The sequence below is a fragment of the Candoia aspera genome, chromosome 14 (assembly GCF_035149785.1).
Source record: "Candoia aspera isolate rCanAsp1 chromosome 14, rCanAsp1.hap2, whole genome shotgun sequence".
Lineage (NCBI taxonomy): Eukaryota > Metazoa > Chordata > Lepidosauria > Squamata > Boidae > Candoia > Candoia aspera.
Genome location: NC_086166.1, coordinates 247949 through 273726, shown reverse-complemented (window position 1 = coordinate 273726; position 25778 = coordinate 247949). Strand labels below are relative to the sequence as shown.

The following is a 25778-nucleotide window of genomic DNA, read 5'->3' as shown; positions in this document are numbered from 1 at the left end:
GGCTGGATTGTGGAAAACATGGAGGTCCGTGTGTCTTGTCTGTCGCTGTGAGCTTGGGTGCTAAGCAGCAGGGCAACTCTGCAAGAGGGTGGTGTAAGTGGCACTGTCCTCTGCAGCGCAGAAAGGGAGGCTCACCGGGCAGAAGAGCTTTGGCTTAGACGATGTGTACTGGGGACAGCCGCCTTGGCTCAGTCTCCTCGCAGTTGAGAGAAGAACCCTGCAAGATTCATTGAGCCTGAGAAACCCCAGGCCCTGACCTTGCCAGAAGTGCTCCCTAAAAGCTGACTTGCACCATGCCGTGTTACCAGCGCAGCTGGTGGTTGCTTGGTGACCGTGTGGACCTTCACAGCACTGGAAACACCAGTATCTCAGAAGTGACCGATCCTGGATCTGGAGGCATCTACCCTCTGCCCATTTGTATGTGGCCATGAAGTCCACCTCAGTGGACGGCCTGAGAGCTGGCTAGTCTAACGTGACCGGCCTCTCCCTTCCCGCCTTGGGAATACACGTGGGCTCTCGTGGCTCACAGATGTTCAGAGGAGGAAGCCTGTGTGTCCTCTCCCTTGGTTAAATTACCAGACCCAAACCATCCACCCATGGTTGTGTGCTTCGTTTGAACAGAGTTTTGGACAGATGTATTTAAAGGAATTACATAGCTGTGTAATACATTTCCACTTAGTGGTTCGCAGTAATTTGGAGAAACTATATACTTCAGCCCTTCTAATAAATTCTGATGTTTTTCAGTCACATCTCTTGGTGTGTTGCCTCTCTTTCTGAGCAGAAACGATGAAGCTAGGAGGTAAAGGAATCCAAGATCCAACCCACTGAGGAAGAGGCCAACGGGTGCTTTCCCACGGCTGATCCGCCCTGCAGCACTCCTCCCTTCCTAGTTATGGTTAAAACCCTCTGGTTAACAGCAGTGCTTCTGAAAATAAATGCCCACAGCTTCACAAAGAAGCGCACAATCTTTTTCTGTACATTTCCATTTCTCTTGAAATAAGGCAGTTCCACAATAAATAGAGCAAAATGGGGAATCTCCCTCCAAAATGAATGGCTACCTCCTTTTTCCCTCCACATCTGGATTCACCCAATGACTTTATCACTGGTGTGGAAGCTCCTTTGTGTTGGAAGAAGTTCGGGTGGGTCACGTGGAGGAGTCAGGGAAATACGAGTGGAGGGGGAGAAGGGGGAAGGCGGCTGGGATCAAAGCAAGCATCTCTAGAATAAAAACCATTTTCCTTACATGGCTTTTCCATTTTCCCATGTTCATTCCCTCTTCCCCACTCCCAACTTGCTCCAATCTCAAAACCACTTTTTTACCTAGCTAACAGGATGCAAGTAGGCTACCGTACACGAACTGTTCTGCCCTTGATTTCTTCCCAATTGAAATTACTGATTTCCACGGTCGAGAAGCTTTGAAGCACGGGAGATCAACCCCCACGCCATTCCTCAGTACCACCATGCAGGACCAGCATCTCTGCCTCGCCATCACCGAGGTGGGATCTGATGGTTCCGGTGTCCAGGGATGCCCAGAGGACTCTCAAGGGCCCTGAGAGTTGTCAGTGGGAAGCCAACTTCGGCACGTCGCTATCGCTGGATGATTGTGGTCTGTGTGTTGCTGAGATTAATTAAGCCGTTTCCCCCTTGCAGTGGGGAAGAAGGGAGGAAGTCATTCGGCTGAACGTCCAGGAAGCGGCTAGACCACAATGAGGCTCCACAGAGGCACCTCCCTTCCGCTGGTGCTCTCTTGCTGCTGGCAGCTTGGGAGCCCAAACTGCTGTGAAATCAGCTGCCCAATTTCGCTGTAGACTTGGCTCTGGCATGCGACAGGGCAGGGGGTCTGCAGAAGTACCAGATGAGGCGGCGCCTTCTCCTTCCACCACTCGCCTCCCAGCCGTACTCAGGAATGCCTTGTGGGCCTTGACTGCTGCCGGGCTACAGGAGCAGCTTCTGTCACTACGTTGGCCAAGGAACGCTCTCAGGCCTCGTGATCTGGACAGCAAACAGCATCATCTAAGGGAATAAATTCAGAAAATACGCACAGCACTGTTGTTACGTATCTGGCCTATTTATTTTAATAGCTTTTTAAAAGCTACAGTGGTCGATAATACAAGAGAGCATATCTCGGCCTATTTCTGGCTGCTGCGGGGTATTTTCCATTCTTTCAGCCTGAGGAGTAAAAAAGGGAAGAGGGAGAAATTCCCCATCCCAGCCCTGTGCATGGAGTCTGTTCGTGGCTCTTACCACAATTCCTCCCTCCCTCCTCCAGCTGGAAGCCATTGGTGGGCGGATGTGCATAGCGCCGGATTCAGAGGACGCTATCCCAGGTGGCCCCAGAAGTTGAGACCCTGCCCTGAAGGCAGCAGGCCGGACGCGGGTGAGCGGGCCTAACCCTGAGGGGTCCTTCTGGTCAGGGACAACCTGGCCCAGGTTTCTGGACAGTGCTCTAGCAGAAACAGCACTCCCTCAAAAGAGGGAATGGGTCATTGGGGGGCTTTTGCACCTAGGGTTACCCTTGGAGCCCCCGGGAACCATTCTTGGGGAAAGACATCCTGGTCACAAAGGCCCACGCCTTGGTAGCGTCTCATTTATGCTGCTACTATGGTAGGTCAGAGAGAAGCTGCAAAAAAACACCCAGAAGCCAGAGCTATCGCAAATTTGGGGAGCCTGGTCGTGGAACAAGCACTGAAGCGGTAGTGATCTCCGAACGATGCCAGCGACTTCCAAGCCCAGTCCAGAAGGGTGGCTTTGATCCACGAATCCCTCCAGTTTCAGGTCCAACTTTGTGCAGCAACCTTTCCTCCCTCGCTGTACAACCTACCTTCAGAAGCACTTGGCTCTGCGCTTTGCTACTCCCAAATGTTAGCCTTGTTCTCAGAATTTATTGTAGTCACTGACCCTCTTTGAGTACTCATCAAAGGATTTTACCAGTTTGGTACATTATGATGCAGTGATTGGTAAACAGCAGATCTTGCAGGGGTGGTGTGCTTAAAAGGGACTGCTAGAAAATCAGTGGCATCGTGTCTGTCAATTCCCACCCGGTTGTAAGGCTGCTGCTACATACAGTATGGCCAGGCAATAGTTAAATGGACAGTGGGCAAGGCCCCCGGAGAAAAACGAGCAGCTGGCAGGGCAGGCTATTTTTAGTACTTTTTTATTCCTGAGCCTCCAACGGACCTCGTCGGCAGGCTTGCAAAAGCGGCGGGGGGGAGCAACAAGTGCCGGCTGGGGGCTCTTCGCGGCAGCGCGTCCAGGCACGCGCACCTTACAGGGATAGGAAACGCCGGACAGCGGCGAGGTTAACTCATTTTCTAAGGCCAAAAGTAACGTTTCTCGCTTAGAAACGGAATACCTCAACGCACCAAAGTATATCAGAAAAGCACTGAATCTGAACTCGGCCCAGGGCGAGGGAGGCCCGCCCCGCACCAGCGCCCCGGAGGAGCTGGCGAGGGGCGCGGCAGGGGCTGGACGCTCTCCGACGGCCTCCTTCGCCGCTGCAGCTGCAAGCGCGGGGCAGCTCGCGGCGGCGAGGGACCCCGCCGCTCCCAGGGCAGAGGGCGCGCGGGGGGGCGGCTGTGGCTGCGCACTGGGCTGGGCGGCGCGTGCGCAGACCGCACCCGGCCCGTCTCCCGCACAGCGCGCAGGCGCCCCTCGTCCCGCGCGCCCAGTGACAGCAGCAGCTCCGCCGCCGCCGCCCCTCCCCCTCCTCCGACGCGGCCCGTGAGGCGTTTCCAGGCAGGCGGCGAGGCGGGGGGCGGCCGGGGGGCTCCGGCGCGGCGCTATGCGGCGGAGCCCGGCGCGGCCCGGCGGGAGCAGCGGGAGCCCGAGCCTGGCAGGCGGCGGAGGCGGCGGGGGCGGGGGCGGGGGCGGCGGGCTGGGCTGAGCGGCGCCCGGAGCGGCGCCCGGAGCGGCGAGGGAACGTGAGGCGCGGCGCGGTGGGCGCGGCGGGCGCAGCCCGGCCCGTGGCCATGGCGGCGGCGGCCAGCTCCCCGCCGCCCCCGCCGCGTGGCACCGAGGTGAGCCTGGCCGCGGGCGGCGGGGGCGCGAGCGTGGCGGTGCGGCTGGAGGCCCGGCCGGAGCCCGGGGGGCGCGGCGGCGGCGGCTCGGGCGGGGCGGGGCGGGCGCGGGGGGGGCGGCAGGGGCGGCGGGGCGCGGGCGGCGGCGGGGCGGCGGCGCTGGGCCCAGGGCTGGGCCTGGGTCTGGGGGCCGGGCGGGCGCCGCAGCTGTTCGAGCGCGCCTCGCCGCGCTGGTGGGACCCGCAGTTTGACTCGAGCAACCTGGAGCAGGCCTGCCGCGAGCGCCGCTTCCCGCAGACGCGGCGCCGGCTCCGCTACGCGCTCTCCTACCTGGGCGCGGCCGCGCTGCTCTGGGGCGCCTACCTGGGCTGGCGGCGCGGCGGGGCGGGGCGCGCGGCGGCGGCGGCGGCGCCGGCACTGGCCTTCCTGGGCGCCTGCCTGGCCGCTTTCCTGTTCACCTTCACGCGCGCGTACGGCCGCCACCCGGCCGGCACCTCGCTGGCCCTCACGCTGCTGGTCTTCGCCCTCCCGCTGGCCGCGCAGCTGCCGGCGCCCGGGCCCGCCGGGGGGGGCAACGCGAGCGCGGGGGCGCGCGCGGCGCCCCCGCCCTGCCTGTCGCCGGTGGGCAGCTTCTCGCTGTGCGTGGAGGCGCTGCTGCTGCTCTACGCCGTCCTGCACCTGCCGCTCTACCTGAGCGTGCTGCTGGGGCTGGGCTGCTCGGTGCTCTTCGAGGCCCTAGGCTACCGCTTCCGCGACGAGCACTGCTTCGCGGCCCCGGGCGACCGGCCGGCCCACTGGGAGTTGCTGGGCAAGGCCCTGCTGCACCTCTGCATCCACGCCACCGGCGTGCACCTCTTTATTATGTCCGAGGTACGGTCCCGGAGCACCTTCCTCAAGGTGGGGCAGTCCATCATGCATGGAAAGGACCTGGAGGTGGAGAAGGCCCTGAAGGAGCGCATGATCCACTCCGTCATGCCCAGGATCATCGCCGACGACCTGATGAAACCGGGGGACGACGAGAGCGAGAACTCGGCGAAGCGCCCCTCCGCCTCCAGCCCCAAAAGCAGGAAGAAGAAGCCCTCCATACAGAAGACCCCCATCGTATTCCGCCCCTTCAAAATGCAGCAGATAGAACAAGTCAGTATTTTGTTTGCCGACATTGTCGGCTTTACCAAAATGAGTGCCAACAAATCCGCACATGCCCTGGTGGGGCTCTTGAATGACCTCTTTGGCCGCTTTGACCGCCTCTGCGAGGACACCAGATGTGAGAAGATAAGCACCCTGGGGGACTGTTACTACTGTGTGGCTGGGTGTCCTGAGCCCCGAGCAGATCACGCTTACTGCTGCATTGAGATGGGCCTGGGCATGATCAAAGCCATTGAACAATTTTGCCAGGAGAAGAAAGAGATGGTGAATATGCGGGTTGGTGTGCACACGGGGACTGTCCTTTGTGGCATTCTGGGAATGAGGAGGTTCAAGTTTGATGTCTGGTCCAATGATGTCAATTTGGCCAACTTAATGGAACAACTGGGCGTCGCTGGGAAGGTCCATATTTCAGAGGCTACTGCAAAATACTTGGACGATCGCTATGAAATGGAGGATGGACAGGTGATGGACCGCGTGGGCCAGAGTGTGGTAGCAGACCAGCTGAAAGGTATTTCTGTCTGTTTTTGCATGTGAATGAGTTGACTTGTGTTGGACCTTAGCCTTTTCCTTCTGTTGTGCTAACATGGGCAAACTGGGAACAACTTTTATCTTTTTCTTTAGTAATCTGAAACCTGCAATGTTAATTTAGGACCTCTGTCCTTCCTGATTCTCTGAAAAGATACTAAGGATAAGGGAGGCATGCATGGAATGCCTTCTGGTTTCCAAGTGGAATTTTAATTAACTGATAATTATAGCTTGTGACATCATGTGACTTACTCTACAATGTATACTTTTATAATGGATTAATATGCAAGTAAGTCACATGATTTTTTGTAAAAGAGTGACCACTTTGTAAGAAGAAAACTGTACACTGTTCTGAAGGACAGTCAGGACTGAGCTGTTCCATAAGAGCCTTTGATTGTTGATTTTGAATTGTTCTTAGTATTCTCTGGAGGTATGTGTTGTAAACTGCCAGAAGTTGGTGTGAAGTCAGCAGAATAAAAGTATCATAAATCTCCTTTTTCAGTGCCATTGTAAGTTTGAATGGTCACTGAATGAGCAGTTGGTAAATGAGGATTACCTGCATTCCCATGGCATGATATAAAGAATTTGATAGTACAAGCAGGAAAAATACTAACCATACACATAGGTTCCTATAATTGTATATATTATTAGACGATAAATAGTAACCTTTGGGGAAATGACTGGAAGGTGAATATGAGCAATTATGGAAGCCATGTCAGCTATCTTGGCAGTAAGTGTTTAGCAGAAATAATAAAAAATATTTTATCTGTACAATATTATGAAAATCTACAATTTTTGTCATTAACATAAGTTTGGCATTGCATTAAAAGATTGTTAACTCTGGAAATCTAGTTAAAATAAATGCCTTCATTTCAATGATAATTCTAAATAGACTTAACATCAGATGATACCACAGCAATGAAGAACAGGTAACTAATGTGGCTGAAAGACAGTTCTGCCCGCTTATTACCTTTATCTCTCCTACCTTGAGTAATGAAACAAGGAGTACTCAAATGTGTTAACTTGTGTGTGAATACTGTTAGTATATTGAATATTTTACACACTCCCGTTCAGAGAATCTTTTCTGTGGCATATCTTGCCTAATTTTTTAACCTTCAAGATGTCATGAGACTCGTTTCCTTGACTAACCAACAACTACTAACAAACAAACACAACTGGAGCTTCTCTGGACATGGCATTAGATGGAATGTTTCCATGTAAAATGTGCATGGGGCTTTAGATGTAAAAAATACAGGGTCAGCATAGTCCTCTTGTGTGTAGATCCATACTGCTAATGGCAGTTATACAAAATACATTTGTAGGCCAGTAAGATGCACATTCTCACTCTGCTCTTGTGGAAAACTATGGAAGTTGCCTGGGACAGAAACTCTTGCAACCGATAGATAGATAGATAGATAGATAGATAGATAGATAGATAGATAGATAGATAGATTGATTGATTGATTGATTGATTGATTGATTGATTGATTATGTGCCATCAAGTCATTGTCAGCTCTTAGCGACCACTTAGATTTTCTCCATGACAATCTGTCTCTAACATAGTCTTTCAGGTCTGTTCATTTGTTACAGAGTGCCTTTTGGAAGTTAATATTTACAGTGCAATGAAATAGAGTGCTCTCAAATAAAACCAAGTATGTACGGTATTTAAAAATTACTGATTTAAAATACTGCTGGGTTATATTGCACAATCCTATTTAAAAAAAATAATAGAAAAATAACCAGTGAAAAACAAATTACTAGTAACTGGCCAAGCAATTTATAAAATGCAGATTTGTTGCTAAAAAGTGGATTTGGCTGTTTCTGAAGGACAAATGAGTCATATGAACAGCTGGCTCTGCAGGCAGTGTTGGCAAGGGATGTGGGATGGCCAGCTGTAGTAAACAGCTGTTTGGAGAAAGGAACTCTACTGGTGTGTTGGGGGGAAGTGTATAGTGGAAGAATAACAGCAGATACGTTAACTATAGTTTTCCTGTAGGTTTGAAAACATACTTGATCTCTGGCTTGAAAAAGAAGGAGACCCACTGCAGCTGCTCGCAGCTGCTTCTTCCAGGTCTAGAAGCAGGAGACAGAAACAAGCCACAGGGAGCGTCACCATTGGAGAATGTTGACCATTCAGCAAAAGCATTCAAGCGCTTAGAGAAAAATAAGGTTTGACAAATGCATATTCTGTATATTTCTGTGGGTTTATTTTATTAGAAATGTGCTTTGAAAGCCTACACGGGCTTGGAAACTCTTGGAATTATATACTTGTATCTACGGTTGCAGATTCGTTAAGAAGGCAAATAAATCATGCCTTATTTTTTCCTCTGGAAGTCATAAGATGAAAGGTCTAGATTATGATTTGGCTGTGATGAACTTGGTTCAAATCTCACTCATCTTAGGAGCTCTCGTGTTAACTACAAAAGATACCTAGCACAGAGTTGGAAAATGCTGCTCTAAGCAGAGTTATGAGCCTTGAACGAATACATATATTGAACAGAGTGAGTGACATGAAATCATTAAATTCAGGTGAGAAAAAATGCTTCCTAGCTGTTCAGATTGGTCTGTTTTTGCAAAGTGTGTATAAGAGCATTTCTTCCAAAAACCATGTATTCACTTTTCTGATATCTATCGAAAAATTATAATTGGTTTAATCTGTTGCTCTGTAGCAATTAGATTGAGAGGTGAGATGGAGAAAGGCCAGAGAGAGCTGTTAAGTGCTAACTGTGCTTCCTCATGTGTACCATAACTTCCTTCCATGCTCAAGTGCCTTTCATTTTGTTCTGAAACACTGAAGGAAGGAAAAGTGTCATGTGCAGACACTGGACAGCACCCCAGGAGTCACAGAGTATATACATACATGTATACATTTTGAAGAACATACAGACATCTGCAGCAGAAGCAGGCCAGTTGTGAAAAGAGGAATTAATCTTACAGCGTGTTTCTTTGTGGTTTCAGATCTGCCATTCATGCAGTGCTACTTTTCCCTCTGGCTGTGCTGTGAGCGTAGAAGAAGGTGCTATTCAAAATGGATGCCAGGACGACCATAAGACCAGCACAAAGGTAATTTATTCTCAAGTTATGTTCTCCTCTAGCTCTTCTCTTCATTCATCCACAGTTCAGAAGCTGATGTGGGACTGTCCTGGGATGAGACAGGCTTAAATGGCAGCCAGCGTAGGGCTGCAGGCCTGGAAGGCTTTGCAGCACAGGGTATGAGTAAAACTTTAGCCTGAGATTCTAGCCCTCCTAGCTCTGGCTGAGACATCCTGAGTGCAGGGAGTTTATCGCAGAGGTGGTCCCAGGGCCAGAGACTTTCGTTGTTCTCAGGACCAGTATGTATGAAATCTGGTCTTGGACGATTAAAGAGCTCTATGACATGTGGTTGGCTGCTTTTTTATACCTGGGCCCTTTGCTATCTTGTAAGTTGGGCTGTTTATAGTGCCCTTTCTTTTGCCTTCCCATTAATTGGTGTTTGTGTAACTCCTTTAGTTTCATTTTTCAGTGCTGTACAGGCATCCGAACAATTCTTCTTTTTCTAAAGAGTTGGAACTTAAGCCTTTGGAAGTATGGCTCTTTTTAGGTTTCTAACTTTTTATACCTGAAAATATAAATTGTACTTCATTTAGTTTTGGTTTAAAATGCATTTTCTGTAGCTTTTAAACAAATGTTAGCATTTCCATTTTCTAAACATTTGTTGGCCAGGTCATTCAAGATTTTGTGAGCATCAGTGGCTAGCGAGATCTGAATTCAAACTCCTGTTTGTTCAAGGGTGTCAAATGCTGGCCTTAGGTAAATCATTTTCAGCTGCCTCAGAGAAACTTCTGAAGGTGAAATCAAGTGTTCCAACTAAGCTACTTTTTGAAAAATGTGTGGCTCATTTGAACCCCCTTTGGAACTACACAAGGTGGTTATAAAACGATTCATGACATGATACAAAATTTTCTACTTTTGTTAATTTGATATTTGGTTTGTTTAAAAGCAGCATCTTTAATAATTTATTGGGCTTACATTTCTTTTTTCTTTAAATCTTGCAAGTGCTGTTTTCAAAATCTTTGAACTGAGATAATTTTCTGCCAAAATATACTCACAGGAATAGACAAGTATGATCTGAGTTCTCTGTGACTTAATCATAAACCACTTTTACCTTTATCTTTTTATCTCAATCAGAGTCCTGCGGGAGGCAGCCCAAAGTCTCGGAATGGACTTTTAAGTCCACCCCAGGAGGAGAAACTGAGCAACAGTCAAACATCTCTTTATGAAATGTTGCAAGAGAAAGGAAGATGGGTTGGTGCGAGCTTGGATCATTCAGCTCTTTTGCCATTGAGGTTCAAAAATATCAGAGAAAAAACAGATGCTCACTTTGTTGAGGTTATTAAAGAAGACAGGTAAGGCCAAGAATTCTCATGACTTGGACATTTGCTCTGCCCGATGGCATGATGGCCACCAAAGTGTAGTAGACAAGATTCCACAGAGGCTCAGGCAGATGTGGGGGCAGCTGAGGTGCTCCAAGGCCCACCCGTCTCGGAGGCCAACTTTCCCTGAGTACCCTATGCTAAGGGGTCCCCTTCTCCTCTTGTCCTGCTTATTACTTCCTATGAGGTAGAAAATGGTGCTGAGCCAGATGGGCTTGATCTGCTCAGACAATGTTTTATCTGTATCAGTCTAGTTATCTTTTAAACTGTACTGTGTCCAGGAAGGTTGTGTATTAGCTATGTTAAACAGCACCTATAGCCTGTGAGCAGTCACATTGCAGTTAAGTCAGCTTGTCTCCCCAGTTCCTTTCTTAACGAACACAGAAATGAGTGCCACTTTTCTGAGTCCTGGCAGAGTGCAGGGCAGGGTCTCAGCGTGCAAACAGATACCTTGATAAGTTGCAACAACAGGGAGGCCTGCTGGCAGGGGGTCCTATTCTCCTTAGTGCTGGTCTCCTTTATGCAGTTGCCACCAATTGACAGATAGAATGTGGCTGAAGCGCTCAGAGGAGCGTACGTTCTGTTTTTTTCCATGAGCTGCTGTCTGTCCTAATTCCGCTGTGCTGAGGAGGATGAGTGATCTGCTTTCCACAGTTGGAATAGGCGCTTTGGGATCGGCATGATCCCAGACTTCATGGCAGTGCTGAAATAAGAACTGGGGCTCCCGATCAGTGCTTGGCTGTGTTGCCTGCCCCCTTTGCTTTCAGCCTGCAGCTGGCTTGCACACCTCCTGCCAGGCTTCTTCCCCTTGTGGCTTATATGGCATGTCCAGGATAAGCGTGGCCTTGCTTTCATCATGAATGAAAGTGAAGTAAAGATCTAAGGACCAAACAACTTGGAGATTGTGTCGTGGTTCCCCCGTGAGCTCAGCCAAGAAGCTGTAACCACAGCTGGGCTTAGGGACCCCTACCACCCCTAACGAAGCTTCAGCAGCTTAGCCTCCATGCGGCAGTTGGCGTAGCACGTTGGCCTTTGGTGGGGGTGCTGCTGCAGGCTGCCTTGGGATGCGGAACCTGCACAGCAGCGTCTGTGCTGTCTCAGTGCTGCTGGCCTGTTGGGTGGGATTGTTTGGGCACTTCCGTTCTCTTCCCTGCTCATTTCCTTTCTTCATCTGAAGACTCCCATGGAAAGTGCAGAGGTTCAGACAACGTGGCTGACCAAGCCATCTGGTCCCAGGCAGTTGACTCCCCTTTGGACACCAGCATGATGTGGTCAACTCCAAAGGTTGGGTCGATTGTACGGTGGACGTTTTCTGAGTCTTCCTAGCAACTGCAAGGCGGTGGTGAACCTTCCACTGGGAGAGATGCTTTAAAGCCACGGCAGTGCCGTTGGGTTGTTGTCACTGCAGACCACTTGGGGGCTTATCTACTTCCCAAGCCCAACTAAGGATGGGCCAGTAGTTAGAAATGCCTGTATTTCAGTGAACCGTCAGATAAGGCTGGGCAATCATGTTTCTTTGTTGGAGAATAAACTTCCTAAAATGGATCTTTTCCCCAGCTTGATGAAAGACTATTTTTTTAAGCCACCTATTAACAAGCTGAGCCTGAACTTCCTTGACCAGGACCTGGAGACGGCCTACAGGAGCAGCTACCAAGAAGAGGTAGGGCTGTTGTGTGTGGATGGGTGTCCGTGTGCGTGTAGGCACACCCGTTCTGGCAGTGTCTGAGGAACATCCTGCACATTAAAAAAATACCAATATTTTTTTTTTTGATGAAAAATAATTTTAACTTTTCATATTGACTGGGGAGAGATGAGTAATTGTTATGCTATCCATATTCCCTCTTAAAGAAATGAAACTGGGTTTGGGAGTCTGGCAATCACTTTTGATCCAGGCTTTGTTTTAAAGAATTTTAACTCTGTGTCTTTTGTCTTTGTTGTTGCCATTAGTGGAGTGGAGGGGTGCCTTTGACAGAGAAACTGAAACTGCGGTGTCCAGAGTGTAATGTCTAGAGTGCCCAAGCAGGAACATACAGTACCCATTTCCATAAGCTACATTGGCTTCAAGTTGCCTTCCATGCCAAATTTAAGGAGCTTGCAATTATATGTAAACATTCAGGCCCTTCCCACTTGAAGCATATAAATTGACAAAATAAATAAATAAAACCTTTCCCCCCTGCTCTAGCATTTCACTTTTATTTAAATAAACATATGAAATTCTGGCAGCGTGTCTGATAAAGTATTGCTTTTTATTCCAGTATATCCCAAGGTTAAAGAACCATCTGCCCCTGCAGGAGACATCCTACCCTTCAGGCCACTAAACACTGTACAGTTGTCACTGACCCCAGGTCCCTCGTGTGCAAATGGAAGGTTGGCTCCCTATAGAAATTTGAGCTCAGATTTGCAAACTCCCCCAAGTATGTTTTTCATTAAGATAATATTTTATTTTACAGACTGTTGCCCTGGAAACAGCCCCTGTTGCGATTGTTTCAAACTGCAGTGCTATATCACTTCTTCCTTTGCATGTCTGTATGCACCAAGGAGACCTAAGCTGGCTTTTTTCCCAGTCATTCCACACATAGTGGGCAAATTTGCACTTCTGTTTGCATACAAAAGGTTTGAAGATAGTTAAAAACACAGTTGAGGTTTATATACTGGAAGGTCTGGTTATAAGCAGAAGGTAGTGCAGCGGCCTGTCCCTCAACTATCCTGAGTAACCATCCCTGACTTTTCTGATAGCCTTGTATTACGGAGAGGTTATGGGGTTTGGTTTTTCCTAAGGTGGTGTTGAGAATAGTTTCCTCTAAGAGTCTAGGTTTGGCATGTTGTACTCCTGTTCCTCTTTTGCTGATTGTTTTCTTTCTGGTGGCCTTTTCGAGATCTGATCTGAAAACTGCTGCTGTATTTCAGTAAAATTTCTTCTTCTAAAGTAGTGTGCAAAGTACCTTTATAAAGAGTAGAGGTCATATCTGGATCAGGTTCTGAAAATCTAACTGAAACACGGGGTTGATTTGGGTGACTTCTGATGTTCTGTGTTCTAACGGTGGGTTGCTAGTGCCTGTACTTCGTAGACATCCATACGTGGCCAGTCAATCGCAACCTCGCTCTCCACAGGTCGTAAGAAGGGTCCCCGTGAAGACCTTTGCCAGCGCCACCTTCAGTTCCCTTCTGGATGTGTCCCTGTCCGCCACGGTCTTCCTCATCCTCTCAGCTGCTTGCTTCCTGAAACACGGGGCGGCTGCATCTCCTCCCCCTCCTGCAGCCATGGCTGTGGCGGTGGTTGCCATCCTGATCGAGGTGGTCTCTCTCACTGTCTCCATTAGGTAAGGCAGACACTGCACTTGTCGTCCCTCCCTCATGATCGGGGATCCCTCGTTGGGTACGGATGAAGTGAATACCCCTTGGGTGCTCTAGGGAGGCGTCAACAAAGACTGCAAAAAGGCCCCAGCCGGCCTTTACCCATTTTAGAGAAGCTGGAGCTGGCTGCAGATCAGTCCAGCTCCAGCCCGATGCCCGCCAGGAGCCCTGGGAATCCCTTCTGGGGTAACCTCTTTGGCCACTCCTCCTCCATGCATGAGTGTGGGACAAGAAAAGGGGAAAGGTGGCTGGGCTGACGGCCTGATTTTGGGAGGGGGGAAGAAGGCTCCGTCTGCTTGTTCTGACTGCAGTCGTGCATAAGCATTTGCGGAGGAGGAGGATTCTCAAGTTGTAACGCACAGCGCTATTTATGTTACGAGGGAAAGCTTAGCTGTTGTCTCTGCTGTTTCCAGAATGGCATTCTTCTTGGAGGACATGATGGTCTGCACCAAGCGGCTGTTAGAGGCGATTGCTGGGTGGCTGCCCCGGCACTTCGTTGGTGCCATTTTGATCTCCCTTCCTGCTCTGGCTGTCTTCTCACACTTCACCTCTGAGTTTGAAACCAACATCTATGTAAGTTGGCCTCACCTGAGGCTCTTGGGAGGCAAGCAGAGATTCAGAGAGAAGAATCCCTGAAAGGGTGACCTTTTAGCCCAACTTCAGTCCTGGGAAGATTTGTGCCTAAATGCCAAACCATGTGCAGAGCCGTTCTTTTCCGGGAGGATTGGAAGCGCGGGTTGGGGAAGGAAGAGCCTGAAAGGGTGGTGGCACCTTGTGGCCCCTTCCAGCCAGCCAGATTAGCCCCGAGGGGCCTCACTTCTCAGCACGAGAAACTTTGCTCCCTTTTGCTTCCCTGAGCCTAGGGGAGGAGGCAGGAGTAGATTGCGGTTTAGCTGCCAAAGCCCAGATTTGGCCTACTGGCATTTTCATTTATATTTCTCTGTCTAAAAAGTCAGAGGATTCCAATCCTGAATGTCTGCCTTTCATAAAACGCAGAACTAAACTTTTACATGGATTAGGTGGTACTTTGGGCTATGGTCTGACCACCCTTGGAATCATGTATTTTCTGGAACAAAGGCTACCCCCTACTTGCATGTAAAAGAAAGTCCTTTCCCACCCAGCTCATAGTGAAACTGCATCTTCCACCAGGTACAGAGGGAGACAGATCTTGAAAATTTGTGGAAGATTAAACATTTCTGTGGCTACTCCGAGCTTGTCACTTATTTTAACTGGAATTTTCTAAGAAAAGGTGTGACTTCTTGGTTAAATTTGCTCAGTTGTTCAAGAGGCTGACTGATGATGTTTCTTTTGTTGCAGTCCACCATGTTTATGTGTTCTTCAGTTCTCATCACGATAGTCCAGTACTGTAACTTTTGCCAGCTCAGCTCCTGGATGAGATCCTCTTTGGCTACCCTTGTTGGTGGGGTCCTGCTCCTTTTACTGTATGTGCCCTTGTGTCCTGCCAGGTGAGTCATGGCAGATCCACTGCAGTTCTAAAGGGTGTTAGAAGATCAGGCTGTCTTATCCAGGAAAGGTCCCAGGCTGCTGGAATGAAGCAGGGATACTGCTGGGCCATCCCTGATCCTCTGCCGCTTGCTTCAATAGAAGTGCCACAATTTTTGCCAGCAGAATACACTTTCAATTTTGTCCAGGAGTGTGGTTAAACTATGAGGAAAAAGTATCAGGGCTGGTGTGTGCCTATAGGTTGGAGCAAATGCATAGCAGGGACTTGAAAGTTAGTAGAGAAGATGCCATGTTTTATGCCAGTGTGTGATGTAGTTGTCCTGGTTTTGGTCCAGATCATTGGTTTCTTGGTAACATGAGGCTCTTACATTTCTGTTTCAGCTTCTTGGAGGAATCAAACCTCCTTTCACCAAGGAACGTAAGGTATGTATTTGGCAGCTGTTGGGCTTCGTTCAGCCACCAGCCTTTGACTTGCATTCTCTAAGGATCCAAGGTGCTCTGCTCTGACAGCTGAGAGTCAAAACAGAAGTTGTGATCAAAATGAAAAAGATTTTGAAGAGGCTGAAATTTGGCCTGTGAGCCAACTGTTTCCTTTCTATGAATCTCAGGGTACAGCTGAGTTTAGAAGCAGCGAGACAGATTATTTCCAAGCATGATATGTTCATAGAGCAATAGCATCATAAAGCCAGATGCTGTTAAGGTATCACTCAGAGGCCTCTCATTCAGTGTTGTATGGTCAAATGATGAGAGAGAGAAGCTGTAATGATCTGAGCTGTCATGCAGTTGCTATGGGTGTCAAGATACGTGTCAGAATCTGATGTTCTTACTATGTGTATTCCCTTGATTTAAGTAAATTCCCTTTGGAGCTTGTCTCCTGGTGATTTGGGGGAAAAACTCGAGGGATGTGCCCTTGAAGTTGCCCTAGCACCACAGGGCCTCAGCCTACATGCCTGATGCCACGTTTCAGAATGCAGCAGGTCTCCGGTTTAAGAACGAGTTCCGTTCCTAAGTCTGTCCTTAAGTCAAATTTGTATGTAAGTCAGAACAGTTATTTAGCATCAGTTCGTAAAATGTTTTTCTTAGTATATAGTATATATTTTAAGTATATAGTATATATTTTAACTTTCTATGCATATAAAACACTTAAGAAATATTTCCCAATACACTTAAAACATCTTAAACATAATAATACACAAAGTAGTAGTGTGTATTTAACCTGAAACGTTGTATTTAACTTGAATTTTTAACATAGCAGTCTTTATGGCAGTCGCTAAAGCTGTGTTCCTTTAAAATGTTGATATACTGTATGTTCATCTAACAACTAGATTATTATAAATGATCAACAGCACCTGTCTAGGATCCAAAACAGGATTATCCGATGTTACATTTAAAATATGCTTTCTCTTTTTTGTTTTGTTCGTCTTGCCCCACCCCCACAAGCTCTGTACAGAACGCCTGCAACAGGTCAGCTTTGGGCGACTTCAGGAGGCCAGCAGATCTGATTGGCCACGAAGTGATTTTGGGGTTCTTCCTTCTCCTTCTCTTAATTTGGTTCTTAAATCGGGAGTTTGAGGTGAGTTACCGCCTCCATTATCATGGAGATGTGGAAGCAGACCTTCACCGTACCAAGATTCAGAGCATGAGGGACCAGGCTGACTGGCTGTTGCGGAACATTATTCCATATCATGTGGCAGAGCAGCTGAAAGTGTCCCAAAGCTATTCCAAAAACCACGATAGCGGAGGTGTGATCTTTGCCAGCATTGTGAACTTCAGTGAGTTCTATGAGGAAAATTACGAAGGTGGCAAGGAATGTTACCGAGTCCTGAATGAACTCATTGGGGATTTTGATGAGCTGCTGAGCAAGCCTGATTATAGTAGCATTGAGAAAATCAAAACCATTGGGGCTACCTACATGGCTGCCTCTGGGTTGAACGCCTCCCAGTGCCAGGACAATAGCAATCCCCACGCCCATCTGCAGACTCTCTTTGAATTTGCCAAAGAAATGATGCAAGTGGTTGATGACTTTAACAATAACATGCTGTGGTTCAATTTTAAGCTGAGGATTGGCTTTAACCATGGCCCCCTGACAGCCGGGGTCATTGGCACCACCAAGCTCTTGTATGACATCTGGGGGGACACTGTGAACATAGCAAGCAGAATGGACACCACGGGGGTAGAGTGCCGGATCCAGGTGAGTGAGGAGAGTTATCGCATTCTGCACAAGATGGGCTATGACTTTGATTACCGGGGAACGGTCAACGTGAAGGGCAAAGGTCAAATGAAGACTTTTCTTTATCCCAAATGCATGGACAGCGGGGTAGTCCCCCAACATCAGTTGTCTATCTCTCCGGACATTCGGGTTCAAGTGGATGGCAGCATCGGGCGGTCTCCAACTGATGAGATCACCAACCTGGTGCCTTCTGTACAGAACTTGGACAAGATCTCCCCCGATGCAGAACTTAAAGATCTGCTGCCTCGCTTCAAGAAGTTCCCCAAAGAGTTGGTTAAATTGGACAATCGCCATCAGCTCGGCATAGCTGGTGAGAAGGGTGGCTGTGAGGAGGCAGGGCCCAATGAGGCCAGTGAACTGACCAAACTGAACAGCTCTCGGAGCGTATGATGCCCATCGATTCTTCTCCACAAGAAATCTAAGGTCTCTCCGACCAGCCTTGTTCTCCTGCACGGAGGGGGCAGGAAACAGCGCAGTTTGGCTCAGTTGTTACCCATTTTTATTTGGGCAGCTGAATTGGAGAGGATCATAGCCATGCAGGGCAGTAGCCCCTCTCTTTCCCTCCCCTTGAAATGTTTTTTGTTGCTGAGAGGAGACATCAAGTGCCTTCAGATAGACTCTGCTGGACTCCTCTGCATACTGGGGAGTATACATATTGGCTGGGGATCTGAACACATTCAAAGGACAAGCTGTGGTTATTTAATTTTTGTTTCTCATCAACTCCCTCCCTCCCTCCCTCCCTTCCTTCCGTACCTCCAAGAGGAATGAATAAGTAGGTGGGTGAGTGTGTACAGTACTCTCATTTTATATTTAAACACAGACAGTTGCATGTTTGCCTACCTTCTGGGATTGACGTTAAGAGCTGGTAAGAGGAGACACTGGGACAGGAAGGAATGGTAATCTTGGAAACTTGGAACAGGGAGGAACGAGAAGATTTCATTTGAAGTTCAGCACTTACCTAAAGCAGCAGCTGAGCTGCTCAGTTTGCCAAATCCGATTAAAGTGCCATTGTGCTTTCTGGAACATTGGCCTTCCCATTTCCCAGCAGATCAGTCGGGCGAGGGCAATGTACAACCATCTGTGCTCAGCCTGATACTCACTGGCCCTGCCAGATGTGCCAGTGCAGCCAATTTTGGCCCTGATGGTTCCACGTTTTACCTTTGCCAGTATAGGGGGCAGGGATGAATACCTGATTCGGGACTGCCCCTCTTCATTTTGTCCTTTGGGGCCCTGTGGGCACAGTCAGAGCATCAGTTTACCTGTCTGTGTACAGAAAACAGCCCATCCCTTAGCAGACTTGGCACCAGAGGTGGTGACGCTCCAGAGGTATATGGCATAAATCATGCGGTTTTTGAGTCATGGCTCTTGTTCTCACTGTGTATCACAAAATGTCAGAACTACAAGTGGGAGTAAGATAAGCCCCTGGTCACGTAGCCTTTTGCTGAGGAAATGATGTGCGCTTGTATTTGGCACATCTTCCAAACAGCGCCAAATGTTTTCATTCCAGTATAGTGAAATACTGGCCTGCCTAAAGAGAAATCCACTGTAACATTAATAGGCAAAATTGAATAGGGACTTGTCTGCCTTTTTCCAGGCTTGGAAAACCTGAAAAGGATCAAAAGGCTTTTGGGGTTAGGCCAAATTGGGCTACTGTAAAAGTACAAAGTTTTAGTGTTTCACAGAACTCTCCTCTGGCACTTTATCACAACTTAAATTGATGAAACCTGAAGGTGACACTGTTCCCTCTTTTTGTGGGTCTGTTAAAATTAAATCAAGGGTATGGTTTTTTTCCCCAGATGTCAAATGCATCCCTAGAATTTGTGGTCCTAAAGGAGCTTTCTGTGCCCCATCCTGCGTTTGAATGTGCCAAACAGCATCACGATACGCAGTCGTCCTCCTGGCACAAAACTAGAGCTTTTCCAGCATGGGCGGAAGGTGCAGCCATTCAGACTGACCCCCGCACTTTTCATTTAGGAATAGGATGCTCTGTGCTTCTCAAGGGTAATTGCAAGGGTACCCTTTTTTTTCTGTCTAAAGTACTGTACCAGCCCTTGCTGTGGCTGCATTCCTGAACAAAAAGGTTAGGTGTTAACCGCCAGCATACATGATGGGCTGGTTTCTGAATAAGATGTGTGCAGGAGGAGGCCATGCTCATTCTTGTGCATCTTCTCCTCTCCCCTAGTGTTGAGCTTCCAGAACGATTGGTGTCTGTTTATATTCCCTATAAATGAGTAATCTGAGGTCACCCTTTGAATCCTAGTTTCTGTGTGAACTGCTGTTTTCCCTGTACTGAATGGATGGCGCTTAGTGCCAAGCATCTGCAGGGAGAAGCTACTAGAAGACCGGGGGCGGGGAGGGGGAGAGCATTTTACTTAAGGACCTGGAGTAGCCAGCAACGCTAAGCCAGCTAGTTCAATGTCATCCTGGGTTTTGCTCTCAGTATGGTGCACCTTGTTGATTGTCCTTGGGCTTCTTGCGACGAGAGATCTGCAGTTAAATCTCACATTTCAAGAGAAGAGCAGCTGCATTGTCTGAACATGGCAATTGCTGCCGAGAGTCGGTCTTTCCTGGGTCAAAGGGGCGGAAGGTTCTGAGTCTTTCTATTGTACTTACTTTAGTTCCAGACACCTATGACCGTGGAGGGGGAACAGCTTGTCCGTCTGATGGTGCTGAGGCGTGTGGTGTTCGGTCAGCAGAGTGCACCTGAAAAGCTCATACTCATGAAGTTGTGTGCCGCCTCTTGAAGGGTACAGCACGTATCTTGGAGCCTGGAGGGAGTGGGCTTTATTGTGGGTTCCCCAAGGCAGATGTAGTAGCCTGCTGGCCTAAAGCATCTTGGATCCCAGAAAGTGTTTCTTGCTGTGGCTAAAAAAAATGCTTCAGCCAAGGTTAGTGGGGTTCCTCAGTCCCTTCCCTGTCAGACTGGTCCAGAAGGCTAGTCAAATTAAGCGTAGGCTTCCACAGTTTCTATTCTAAATGTTCATGTTGCCACTGCCCATACATAACTATAGGAAAGAAAGGTTCCATTGGGAAAATAGAGCAAATGTTGAGCATTTGAAACAGAAAAAATCTGAAAGAAGACAGGGTGTGGTTGTGGGTTCATCAAGGTGGTTCAGAAGTTTTATGTAAGTGCTTTATGAAATGCATATGGAAATGGTACTGCTCCAATACTGTGCACAGTATTCTCTATTTTGGTTTGGAATATTCAGGGTTGAGAGAACTTGCAGTATAGGTAGGACTCACAGGCTGATAGAAGTGCATTGGTGCGCTAACAAGAGCAGCAAATTCCTAAAGAGTATAGATGAATTTGGGGTGGCGTGAGGTGAGGTGAGGATCAGGGCTCAACCAAGATCCTGAGCTCTGGTGCCTTTCTGTAACAAAAGATAGAACTGATCAGTCTGTGCTATAAACAGGCTTAATGAGTGGTTAGGGCTTGATGTGGAAGAGGTACAGAGGAGACCTTTGTACAGAAGAGGACCTGGAAGGAGTTGAGGCTTCCTGGAAGACTCCAACAAAGTCATTGTTCTGCCTTTTCTGAAAATGGAGTTTTATTAAAATAATTGGCACTTGCTGAAACTTGATTCAGTCTGACAAATCGAGGAAATATCGATTAAGGAGTGGATCAAGACTGCCATCCTCTTCTACTGGCTATAATCTCTTAATTTTGATCAAAACCTTTGCTTTTGATTTTCACAGCAGATGATTTCCTCCTTGCCTGTCCCATGGGACTTTTTGGTTTGTTCCCTAGTAAATCTTGCAAAGAATAATGGTTTCTCCTTTTTCTCCATAACTTGCATTTCCTACAGAGCACCTACTAGTTTTGTAGCTGCACATGAATCACAATGGTGCCAGTGGGGCGCTATTCCCATTTTGCAGAAACAATACCTCTAGAAGAGGCCACGGGACTACTGACCTCTGTGTAGGGTCCTGAGCACTGGAGAATTTGAGGGCTGCCCAAATGTATGTTGGTTCTTTACTGCTGCTGCCTCTGTGCTGCTGATTCATGTGCTACATGAAGCAGCAGCAGGGTTTGAGTATCTACTATTTTAGAGCTCAGTAGCAAGATACAAGATCATCTTAATGTGGACAGGAACATTTGAACTGGATAGATGGTTGTTGGTGTCTGCTTCAGGAATTTTCTGGGGCTATTTTCATCTTGGCAAGAGACCCTGGCAGATGCATTTTGTCCTGGGAAATAGGAGGTGATCCTCCTCCTCTGCCTTTGTCAGAGTCTGGGCTATGCAACACGCTTGTTCTGTCCTCACTGTGCACAGGGATGGATTCTTTGTCACTGTTGCCTAATGTGCTAAAACATTTAGGGGAAGAACAAGAGATGAGCATTGAAACTTGAAGCCCCTTCATTTGGTTGAAACGTATCTGGGCTCAAACCATATGCCTACATATATTGAATTGGACTGTGGTGTACTCAGGCCAAGTTCTTGGGTCAACACGATTCATTAGTCCTTGGCTGGGTTGCGGGGTTAAAATGCACTGGGTCGATTGTGCCATATGAACACATCCTGGATTTCCTTCCAGGGCTTGGGCTGTTTGGGCTTCCATTGAACCAGGTGCTCCCAGGGAATGTGGCTCTGAGTAGGCCTTGGCGCAGAGCCCTGCTGGGCGCATCCTGAGCAACTGGGTTGATTTTTAAAACACATGCTTTGTGCGAGCCATCCTCGGCACAGCCTTGTCTTCTCCAGAACCAGTCTTGCGCTTGGATGGCCCAGAAGTGCCAGGGGTTAGCTGTGACTGACAGCTGGAATGGGGGGAAAGGTTGCCAGATGTGGGAGCTGCAGATACGCTGCTGGGAATAGGCCTGGCTGACACCTGACAGGAAGGTGAAATGCGAGGAACAGTGAAGGCCAACAGATAACCTTTCCTTGTTACTTGGCGATGTAATCAATTCTCTATTACTCTTCCCTGTATTGGATATGCTTTTGTGCCACCTCAAGTGCAGAGACCCGACTGCTTGCAGGCCTGGCAGGCGCTAATCCCACGGGGTGGGCGGGTGACAAGACTCCAGGGCGCAGGTTCCACCCCAGCATCACCCGGGTGCTCTAGGAGAAGCTGAAGCCGAGCCGAACCTGCGGTACTGCGGGCTGGGCGCAGGGCAAGGGGGGAGGCGCCTTGGCCACGACCCGCTGCGGAGCCCTGGGCCCGGCGGGAGGGGCGACGGAGAGCCGCCCGGTAAAAGCCCCGTCTCCGGGAGGGGCTGCGTTGGAAATTCCGTTCCCCCGAGTCGTCTGGGGGCTTCTCCGCGATCTTCGTTCGTAGGCCCCGATAACCCTCCTGCAGGGCGGGCCGGTATTCCCCCTAACACGCGACCCCTCGGGGGCGCCCCTATTTAAGGGCCCGGCGGTTCACGGCAGCGGGCTGGAGCGGAGAGGGAGGCGAGCTCCCCTGCGCGTCTCTAAGCGGCGAGCCGCCCTCCCTGGCCCGGCGGGGCCCGAGGACTCTCCGTTCGCGGCAGCGGCGGCCTCCGCACGGCTGCTTCTAGTGAAGTTCTTTGGTAAAAGGGCCGCCGCCCGACTCTGGCTGGCCTTTCCGAGCAGCTCTGTGGCCGCCCGGCGTCGCCCTCGGAGGCGGGGAATCCCCGCGCCGCTCGGTAACGGAGCGGCCGCTTCCCTCCCTCCGGCCGGGCTTTCCCCACAGTGGGGCAATCGGTTCCGCGAAGAGCATTTCCGGCGCGGAGACTCGCACGTAGCTCCATCTCCTGGGGCGACCCGCCGCCTGCCGTCGAAGACGGGGAGCGCGCGCGCGCTCGCCCTCCTGTTCCGCGAAGGGAGGAGCCAATACGAAGCAGGTAGCCCGACTGGAGACTGAGGTTATTTTATTTCTGGGTTTCTGAGCTGTTTAAAAATTCTCGCCAGAGCTTCTGAAGCCTTTCGGAGTGAAAAAGTAAGCGTAGCCGGTCGCCTGCGTGTGGAAGGACGGGCTGCTGCAGTCTAATTCACATACACAAAGACCCTCTCCCCTCACCCCCATGGCTAGGGAGCAGGAGCATTCCTTTCGTCAGGAAGGGTCAGGAGACAGAGGGGCAAGGGAGCCAGTCTGTCCTCCTTGACCACCAGTCCTTCTTTTAGAAATCAAGTACTAAAAATGCATTTCCCCCTTCTGTTTCCAGGCTGTGCGTAGCTTGAGCCCCCAGGCTTCCCCCAAATCCAGCACAGAAGCAGACCCTCTTCAGTTTCTCCCTACCCTGGATCCTGAGATCAACCACACAGTCTGATGTTTATTCTTAGGTAAGTGCAGCAGAAATTAAAAAAAAAAAAGTAAGGGTAAATAGTATTCAAAGCCAGGAATTTATTCTTAGCACTGAGCAATCAATCTTGTCACAAAACTGTATCTCTCCACCCCTCTTCTCAACCATGATTCTTTGTTTCAGCTGAGATGTTTTAGTATTGTTATCGTTGAACACGTGGAAAAAATAATCCTTGCTAGACTACTAAAATTACTTTAAGCCCTATTAGTAAAACCCACTGATCATCTCTCTTCCCATTCCCATTCTACTCCAGCAACATTTGGGGACCAAGAATAATCTCATGTGGCGTCTGGGGTAATGCATGTCAACAAAAGCTGAGGTTTAACTTCTCCATTCAGCCTGAGACCACAGGGTTGCTTCTAATATAATGAGAAAAGGCCAGTCAAAATACACATTGTGCGCAAGGCATTTGTGTTACAAGCAGATGCAAGTTCTCTGCCAACGAAAGATTTATCAAGGCAAGATGAACCCGTGACCCTTCAAAACAGGTCCAGATTTTTTTTTGGGGGGGGGTTATAAAGTCCTGCCCTTGTACCCCTCTCTGGGCATTGGAGACAATGTCTTTGAAGGTTGAACGAGGGCTTTGCCAAGGCCAGGTTACAAAAGTTGCCACAGTGAGGGAGCAGGGACAGGGCTGGGGAAACGTCCTTTCACTCAGATGAAGAGACCGAGGCATGGATGCCGGTTCTTTGCAGGAGCAGCTTTTGGACCCTGGGCTGAAGCCACAGGTGGCAGAAATGGGTTATGGTGATGCTGCCAGCATGCAAAAAGGTCAGCTTCACAGCTTCTGTAGCTATTGGACCACCAAGTTTGCATCTTCCTGCCAAAATCAGAGGGCAGCCTCCCTGGGCACCCCTCGTGCTAGCCAAGGGGGAACAAGTCAGTCAGCCGAAAGAGGCTAATAAGACAAAAAAGAAGTTGGGTCTGTGTGTGACAAACACCAAAGAGTAGCACCAATTGCAAGAACCTGGTACTTGCTAGCAGTCACTACGCTGCAACTGGGAACATTTTGAATAAGGCATTTGCTGCTCAAAGAGGCAGATGACACTTTCTGTCTTTCAGCTCAGTTTTTGGAGATGCCTCCAAAGATGGAAGGCAAGCCTATGAGAATTGGCAGAAACCTACAAAGGAAGGCACCAAGCCTTTCTGCTTGCCCCAAGTTAGAAAGGTGGCTGCCCTACAGGGTTGAGCACCAGGCCACGGATTTGCAGCCACCCTTTCTACTAGCCATGCTTGGCTGTGACTCTAGCCTGTACCCACATTCAGCCTTTGTTGGTGTGGCAGTGGTAGATCCTTGGGGCTGGCTGGGGAAGGTGGCAGCCTCGCAGGCTTTTTACGCTTTTAATTTCCACTGCAGCTGAGATATTTTCTCTGCACCACTGAGAACCGCAGCAATTGCAGGGAAATACAGAATGTGAACACATCAGTGACACCCAAGGGGGAAGGGGAACTGCGTGTGCCTTTGTCTTAACTGCACCCTCGTTGGCTGTTCTCGGAGCCCCACCCCTGCTCCCACCAGTCAGCAAAGGCATCCCAAGGCTTCTGGTGAAAGTTGGGGAAAGCTGCCCTCCTCCTCCAGCTCGTGAATCAGCCCAGGGTGTTGTGCATCCTCTTTCCATAAGAGATATCCAAGCCTGCTAGAGTTCAGCCAAAGCCCCATGTGAGAAGGCAGAAGCAAACTGTAATCAACCTGCAGGTGACAGAAGTGCTTCTGATGGTTTCAGCAGCAACAGTAACATCACTCCCACCCAGGGTCCCCCAATGATTCTGGTTGAGAACTGGGTGTCCGTGGAGCAGGCTGCCCCTTCTTCATGGGCAACAAATCCAAAATGGCTCGAGCAGAGGGCCGTAGGGTGATAGCCACCCTTTTCTTTCCTCACTGTCTTGTTCTCCGCAACGGGCCTTTATCCTGAATGCAGGTTTTAGGACGAAGAGCTGGTGGGAGAGGAGAGGAGAGGACAGAGCCATCAGCTGTGATGTCTCTGCCCATACAGAGAGACCTCCAGCCACTCGTGTTCCTGGGCCTGCCACTTCAGGAAGGAGACCTGGATTGGTACCCTACACCATCCCTGATAACCATGGGAGTGGGACGAACCTGGATCAGCAGTTCCCTTTTGCTTCTTTCTGGAAGAGGACATGAGCTGGCTCTCATTTGTCAGCCGCACGTCCTGGTCCTCTATCTGGTTGCTGTTGAGCCAAAAGGATCAAAAAGGTCAGTGGGCTTCCTGATCATTCAAGGAAGGTCAGTTTTGGAGTTGAACATGCAGAGTGGAACTATTTGCAAACCATGTCCCCCCCCCTCCCCAGCATTCTGCTCAGACAGTGGCTCTGCACTCCCTTCCCATTAGCCTGATCTGACGGAAGGCTGT

The 25778-nt window shown here is 49.3% G+C and overlaps 2 protein-coding genes across 7 annotated transcripts in view; one reads left to right on the top strand and one right to left on the bottom strand.

Annotated features, from left to right (window-relative positions):
* The first annotated feature begins 3944 nt into the window (after positions 1-3944).
* ADCY9 (adenylate cyclase 9) lies at positions 3945-19392 on the top strand. Its single transcript, XM_063315035.1, has 10 exons — positions 3945-5670; positions 7684-7856; positions 8646-8750; positions 9855-10072; positions 11657-11759; positions 13211-13419; positions 13867-14026; positions 14771-14919; positions 15299-15340; positions 16358-19392. The coding sequence occupies exons 1-10, from the start codon at positions 3969-3971 to the stop codon at positions 17535-17537; spliced, it is 4041 nt and encodes a 1346-aa protein (XP_063171105.1). The 5' UTR covers positions 3945-3968; the 3' UTR covers positions 17538-19392.
* Positions 19393-23435: 4043 nt separating this feature from the next.
* Positions 23436-25778, bottom strand: part of KATNIP (katanin interacting protein) — a 29768-nt gene continuing 27425 nt past the window's right edge. For all 6 annotated transcript variants that reach the window (XR_010068719.1, XR_010068720.1, XM_063314960.1 and 3 more), the window contains 2 exons: positions 25505-25596; positions 23436-25344 (listed from right to left, as the gene is read on the bottom strand). Coding sequence is in view for 4 of the 6 variants with exons in the window: in XM_063314960.1 (XP_063171030.1) it covers positions 25286-25344; positions 25505-25596 (151 nt within the window). In the remaining 2 variants the exon portion in view is untranslated. The remainder of the gene's footprint in view (positions 25345-25504; positions 25597-25778) is intronic.